This window comes from Lutjanus erythropterus, chromosome 11, assembly GCF_056507025.1.
Source record: "Lutjanus erythropterus isolate fLutEry1 chromosome 11, fLutEry1.hap2, whole genome shotgun sequence".
NCBI classification, from domain to species: domain Eukaryota; kingdom Metazoa; phylum Chordata; class Actinopteri; order Lutjaniformes; family Lutjanidae; genus Lutjanus; species Lutjanus erythropterus.
The window spans coordinates 40,717,501-40,725,000 of NC_139327.1; the positions used below are offsets into that span (position 1 = coordinate 40,717,501).

At 38.8% G+C, this 7,500-nt stretch overlaps 1 protein-coding gene across 1 annotated transcript in view; it reads left to right on the forward strand.

Annotated features, from left to right (window-relative positions):
- LOC146319608 (rap1 GTPase-activating protein 2-like) overlaps positions 1-7,500 on the forward strand; it is a 35,563-nt gene that overhangs the window by 17,041 nt on the left and 11,022 nt on the right. The window contains exons 3-7 of the mRNA XM_084730203.1: positions 2,572-2,656; positions 3,472-3,507; positions 4,983-5,030; positions 7,163-7,195; positions 7,313-7,500. The exon at positions 7,313-7,500 is cut by the window's right edge and continues 46 nt beyond it. Of these exons, the coding sequence (XP_084586329.1) occupies positions 2,572-2,656; positions 3,472-3,507; positions 4,983-5,030; positions 7,163-7,195; positions 7,313-7,500 (390 nt within the window). The remainder of the gene's footprint in view (positions 1-2,571; positions 2,657-3,471; positions 3,508-4,982; positions 5,031-7,162; positions 7,196-7,312) is intronic.

The following is a 7,500-nucleotide window of genomic DNA, read 5'->3' on the forward strand; positions in this document are numbered from 1 at the left end:
TCTCTCTCTGTCTCTCTCTCTCTCTCTCTCTCTCTCTCTGTCTCTCTCTCTCTCTCTCTCTCTCTCTCTCTCTCTCTGTCTCTCTCTCTCTCTCTCTCTCTCTCTCTCTCTCCTGTTTTTCTGTTTTCTTTCACAGGTTTTTATGCAACGTCCAACACTTTGTGTCACTCTCATGTGCACACACACACACACACACACACACACACACACACACACACACACACACACAGTTACACAGGGTCACCCCCGGAGCAGTTCCAGTTTTATCTCTTTTCAGTGGAAATGTCAGTTTGGTGAAATTAATTTGGATTCATAAAAGGACACACAGGAGGAAGGGTGAGGATGAGGAGCAGCATCAGAGGGACGAAGGACGAAGGACATTAAAAGAGGATCTTTTACCATCTTAATAATATTTTCAGACACTAGTTGTTTCTTCGCTGTTCACTTTGTTCATTGGATGCACCTGCAGGATTTATGACATCACAACTAATTTGGAGCCAATCAGGCTCCGGTATGTGACTGAGGATGGACTTTACACTGTTCAACTTCAGAAACAAACAATATTTGAAGGATTCATTCACAAAAACTGTGTTTTATTTATTTTCCGAAATCATGTTTTTAATTTTTTTGTTTGTTTTTTTCCAAAGTTCCAAAGTGTTTTTTTTATCCTTGTTTTTGTAAATATAGTCTTCATTTACATTTTCAGATTTTTATATGAAGGAAAAGGAATGAGGTAATTGGACTTAGAGTTTTTACTGGTACTTTAACGTTTGGCCTCTATTTAAACTGAATATCTTTGAGTTGTGGACAAAACGAGACATTTGAGGACATCGTCTTGGACTTTGATCAACATTTTCAGACGTTTTATGAACCAAACATCTAACTGATTATTGGAAAAAAAGATTGTGACAGGATTAATTGTTCACCATTTTCTGACATTTTATTGACAAAAAAATAGTTGATCAATTGAAAAATATCTGTTAAAGGAAAGACGTGAGAAATAGGTCCAAAAATAGTTTGTACGTCCGTGCAGTCCACACGTTTGGACCTTTGAGGACGTTGTCTTGGACTTTGATCAATATTTTATGACATTTTGGACCAAATAACTAATTGTTTAATAGTGAAAATAATCATTAGTTGCAGCACTAAAAACACGAAGACGAAACAATTTCACCATATTTTATATCGAGGTAATCCAAGATAATTACTGAAGTTACATTACTTTAATATTGTGATACTTGGATTATACTACTGACTACATTTGTTAACAGGTAATTAGTAACTGTAATCCTAACAAAGTCATAAATATTCAAGTCTAAATCAAAGTATGACTCATCAGTATTGAAGCACAAGTCATTAAACAAGTCCGAGTCACTGATGTTCATCGAGTCATCGTCATCAGTGTGGCTCCATAACATTCAGGCATGACTCATCAATGTCTAGGTTCGCGTCAAATCATGAGTCATCAATATTTAAGTCCCAAGTCTGAGTCTAAACCGACGACTCGACCTGTTTGGCTGCTGACTGCTCCTCCAAAAGTTTAATCCAGGTCGATTTCTTCTTCTTTTTGGACACCTGGAGAAACCATGGCAACCGCCTCGCCTGAGGGCAAAGGAAATGAGCGGTCTCCTGGCTGGATGGTGCAGTTGATTACTCTGTGTGTGTGTGTGTGTGTGTGTGTGTGTGTGTGTGTGTGTGTGTGTGTGTGTGTGTGTGTTGAACATGAAGTCATCTCCAGCTGAATGTGTGGAGCCTCCTGACAGATTGGAGCTCTATGTTTAGAGACGGACTCATCGCTCCTCAGTGACAAATATTATGATGATGTGTGGTGCTCAGATAAATCAGGACACACACAAATATACACACACACACACACACACACACACACACGGCTTGTTAAAGGGATAGTTTGGATTATTTGACGTGGGGTTATTTGAGGTATTTGAACATTTTCCCCTCTTGATGTCGGACAGACTTGTGACAGGAAACCACCGTTACATGTGACAGTTATCGCTCTCTGTGAACCAACCAAACTCCATTCACAAAGTCACTCATTTTATGTCACAGTCTGCTGCTGTTAGTTTGCTTGTTTGTGTTAGTTTGGATTCAGAGAAGTGGAACCACTGTCTCTGTTCTGATCCACTGTGAACCCAAGTTAGTCAGCAGTACTCAAAAAAATCAAGGCAGTCAGCTGCCACAGTGATGATTAGTCAGATACATGACATATTTGACTAATCTTGACATACTAGGTGGTCAGACTATTTATCAGTATTTTATTTATGCATAATGCCAGTTAACTGTTACGAAGCTTCCTGCCTGTAGTCGGGGCTGTGGCGCCGTCACACGGCGGCCCCTCTCACCCAGCAGACGCGCCCTGAGGGTCCAGTCAGCCCTGGATGTTTTTATTAGCAACGAGGGACAGATGACAGCTCGTAAAACCAGCGTGGTTTGGCAGTGTTCTGATAAAGAAAAGGGGAATAAAGTTGAATGTAGTCATTGAATTATTGTCAAGTTTAACAGGTGGAGGTGAGCTTTGAATAACTGATGATTGAGTCTTTTTTTTATTTTCAGCAAACAGGAGCTCCTGACCATCTCTAATGTTCCCGTCACAGACTGCCCCCCCTCTCCCCCCCGCACCGCACCCCCCACCATGAAGGTAACACACACACACACACACACACACACACACACACACGTCAGTCCATCTTTACTTTTGTGGACCATCATTGACTCTGTAGGGGCCTTTAATTTGAACCAGGCCTTTATTTCTAATTTTGCCTGATTCAAACGTATATTTGATGAGTTTTGTTCCTGTTAACGTCCACAACATAATGAGGCGAATCCCTTCATTTAGATATATTTTTAAAATGTCATAAAAGTGCCAAATATTCTGCATACTACTGTAGTTCCCCTAAGACTGCTGTTTATTTGTTGTTTTGGCTTTTTTGTGAAAATGTTATGGAATAACTTCTGTATTTTTATCAACAGTCAGAATTATGATGATAACAAAAATGTATATAAGATTGTTAATCTTATTTTTTGTTTGTTTACTAGTTCATGTGCACATATATAAACATATAGTTTTTAAACTTTATACTCACAGTGAATCATGGTACATAACAATACCACATGTGCAAGTAATACAAACATGGATATCCATATACTTTAATATAAACTGGCGTGATAGAGACGCACACCTGCACATACATACACAAGACCTAAATCCAGATACTTATATACACTGAATACACACATACTTACACATGTACTCATGTACACACACACATACACACATGTATATGTCAAAACTATAACTGTATTCAGCCGTGTCATGTCACTCCGCTTTTATGTGAACACCAGCTTTTATTGGAGAATTTATGGTCATTTGTAACTTTAATCCTAAAACTAAGTGTTCGACACTAAGAACAAAAACACGGACACACATCTGTCTGTCTCTCTGTTTGTCTCCAGTCGGCTCATTTCTTTGACATGATGGACAAGATGGAGGTAAGATTTTAATTTAATCTGTTCCTTCCTGCTTTGAAAGCTGCAGAGATAACGTGTGTGTGTGTGTGTGTGTGTGTGTGTGTGTGTGTGTGTGTGTGTGTGTGTGTGTGTGTGTGTGTGTGCGTGTGTGTGTGTGTGTGTGAATAAATAAAGGAAGACGTTATTTTGTCTTGCCAGGCAACAAAATGGATTCTTTCTTTTCTCATGAGCTGATTATTTAAGATAACTTTAAGATCAGTGCATCGACACGAAAAAGAACATTTGGCTCAAATCATTTTCACACAGAGACGAGACAGAGGCCGTTTCTCTGCAGCTGAAGTTAAGAAGTTTGAGAAAACGGTCTCATATTAGTCTCTGTTATGTCCAGGAGACGAAGACAAAGACGAGATTCAGGACAGGAACATGATTTGGATTAAAATGAGTACATTATGTTTCATAAGTGACATCACTTAGGAAACGGAACTTAAGAAAAGTAGAACTTTAAAATAAGTCTACATTGGAAATGTAGTTCAGTAGCAGTCAAACGTATCCGGGTGAAAAAAATCATCAACTTCATTTCCCAAGAGTCTGCTTAGTTTTGTTCAGGAGTTGAATGATTTTCTTATTTTTATGTTTGAAGATAATAAATCGATCAAACATGGATCACTTGAAATTACAATCAATAAATGAAATAATGAAAACAGCTGAACCTTTTTCTTCCTTGTTGTTCCAACTTCCAAACAAGGTGATAAAATATTTTCCTGCCGACCCCTTACAACCCACTCAAGGGCCGCTGTTGGTCCGTGGACCCCAGTTTGAAAACCACAGCAGAATACACTTCAAAAAGTGTTTATGAGGTAATTATTGCAAAAAGTTCAGTCAGCCTCTGTTAAATATATATTTTTTTGATTACATAATTTATTTAGAAATAATTTACTGAGGGGAAGAACTTCACAGACGCCCTCAAGGTTTTCTAACAAAATTTAATGTTTTTATCATTCGACAAACAACAGAAGCTGAATTTATTCAATATTCATATCACTTCAAGCAGAATAAAATGATGCTGGTGAAACAGTGACGACAGTTCTCATGTATTTATAGGGAACAAATAACAGCAAAGAGCTCAGCATCACACAAAATATGTTTATTTTTAAAAGTTTAAATGTTTCTAAAAACTTTTGGACACAGTTTAAAACTTTTCTGTCTTATCCTGGCGCAACCTTCTCTGATGAGTCAGATTTTTATGTAGATATTTTTCTTTTCAAGTTAAGTGCACTGTATTTTATTTTGACTCAGTCCCACACACACCATCCTGCTGCCACAGATACTGACCACAGCACCAAATGTAGATTCATCCGCCACTAAAAATAGTCCCACCAAACGCAGCGCTGCCTCCCGTCTGAGCGACGTGTGAAACTTCATGTCTGTGAGGAGTTTTTAAAGTGGAAACCAGCAGACGATGTTAACGCTGTCTTCTCTTCCTGACACGGATGCAGCAGGTGCCAGAAGCTGCTGAGATGAAGACGATCCCTCAGAGACAGAAGGCACGTCTGTCCATCTGTCCGTCCTCATATCCATCCACTCACACGTTTTATTGCTTCATTTCATCCACATGTTCGTGTTCACATCAACGTGTCTCTGTGATGTCAGACGGAAGGAGATTCAAAATGTTTGTGTGAGTTAACGGATAAGACGAGGTTCTGCAGGAACGTTCCACCGTGGTGAGGAGGTCAACTGAAGATCCACAGTTTGTGTGTCGAACACAAACCGCCGCATGTTTCTGTGTCTTGTGAATGAAACGGACAGTTGTTTCTGTTTGGGGACAAATAACTGATCAATGATTGATTCTGATTGATCAAACAAAAACTCATCCAGCATCTGAACCACCTGTCATGTTCAACATCATCACCTGTGTGTGTGTGTGTGTGTGTGTGTGTGTGTGTGTGTGTGTGTGTGTGTCAGGGGTCTCCAACCTGTGGCTCTGGGGCTTTTTTTTACATTTTAATTTCACAGGTCTACACTGTAAAAACAAAAAAGATGTTGAGCTCAACTCAACAAATTTTTCAATTTTGAAAAAGTTTTGCCAACCACTAATCACAGTTCATCTTTATAAATCAACCGTCTGAATCTGACTGCTGTAATTCATACTGTGACATCAGACCACTCGTTCATCTGTGACATTAGAAAAACTATAAAACCCCTGACAAACCAAACCTGCCGTTCTTCCTCAAAAATACCAAACTCAAAACGACCTCAGTTTAATGCTGAAATTAGTCATATTGATTGGAAAAATGAAGTGACTTTAGAAAACCAGAACAAATCCTGTCTCAGCTCTATGAAAGAGTCAACACATAAAAAAATGACTACTGCATACAAGGTACAGTCTCAGCAGAGTAAATCACCATGGGAGAATAAAACGCATTTTATTGAAATCAGAACTAAATGTACGCCTGAACTACGTGAGGCTAAAGCTGCTTATTTCCAAAAACAAATGACTCAAGCTGCTTCTAAACCTAAAACACTTCAAGTCATTACCGGGAAAATGAGGAAAAACAGAACGACAACATTCAAATCTGTCTACAGGAAACTCTTATCACTGAACCTGAAAAGACTTTTTGTTTCATCTGTTTGAGAATCAGCTTCAGATTTTGATGCTCCCTCTTGTCCCCCGTTGGTTTCTTCTCCTAACTTACATCACTTTTCATTTTCTGTGATTTCACAAGCAGAGCTGTTTGAGACCTTGAGTTCTTTGAAAAATTCACATGTCTGTGATATTTATGGTTTGAATATATACTTCTTAAAGATTCATGCTGACAGCTTCATGCCTCTTTCACTACATCTGATAAATCTCTGTATCAGGCTTTCTGTTTTCCTGAAAACAGCTCAAATCAGCCCCATTTTCACATCTGAAGATCCAACCTTAGTTTCAAATATCAGTTCTCCCAGTATTATCTGAATTATTGGAAAAAATCCTCTGTAATCAATTAAGCAACCATCTTGAAAGTAATAACCTGCTCAGTGGCTTCCAACATGGCTTCATTATTATTTTTCACTGAACAAATACGTACTTCACTCAACAAAGGTCACATCACTGGAGACGTTTTTATTGATTTTTGTAAAACCTTTGATGCAGTGAATCATCAGATTTTATTGCACAAACTCATTTCAACTTTCTTCTTCTGTGGTAATGATGCTCTCCTCATATTTATCAAACAGGTCTCAGGTGGTTAGAATTGGTCATCAAATAAATAAAAAAGAATTGGTCATGTAACATTTAGAAATTATCTAAACTAAATTTAAGTTTATTTCAAAACTTAAGAGTTGGGCTCAAAAATCTAATTCTAAAAATCTCTTTTTTTTTTTTTTACAGTGCAAAGTGATTCTAATATTCTCTAACTTTAAAAATATGTAGCCTAAACACTGAATTAAGAAAAGTTTTAATCATTTGTCAGCTAAAATGAGCCTGCGTCTGTGGCTCGGTGCCTTTCCCTCTAAATTTTGTCGTCTTCTTGAGTCTCCATCAAACAAATTTAAGTCTTCAGGGAAAAGAGAGACTTTAATTTTCTTTTTTTGGCCAACATGTCTCTTCTGACCGTAAAGGTTTCAGACCCCTGGTGTGTGTCGAGGTATAACTGTATATTTTGTCGTGTGTGTAACGACTCGGTTTCTCTTTCAGGACGACTACATCCCTTATCCGAGAATCGAGGAGGTGAGACCGAACATAAACATCAACATAAACATCTTAATGTCACTTCACACACTCCCATTACAGTGTGTGTGTGTGTGTGTGTGTGTGTGTGTGTGTGTGTGTGTGTGTGTGTGTGAGGTGTTGGAGAGAGGGCCGCCGTACCCTCAGGTCATCCTGCCTGAGTTCGGAGGTTACTGGATTGAGGATCCTGAGGCTCCTCCCAGCTCCCTGGAGATCAAAGGAGAAGAGGAGGAGGAGGAGGAGGAGGAGGGAGGAAGAAACGAAGAAGACAGACCCTCAGGGGATTATGGGTATCGGCTGGAGGA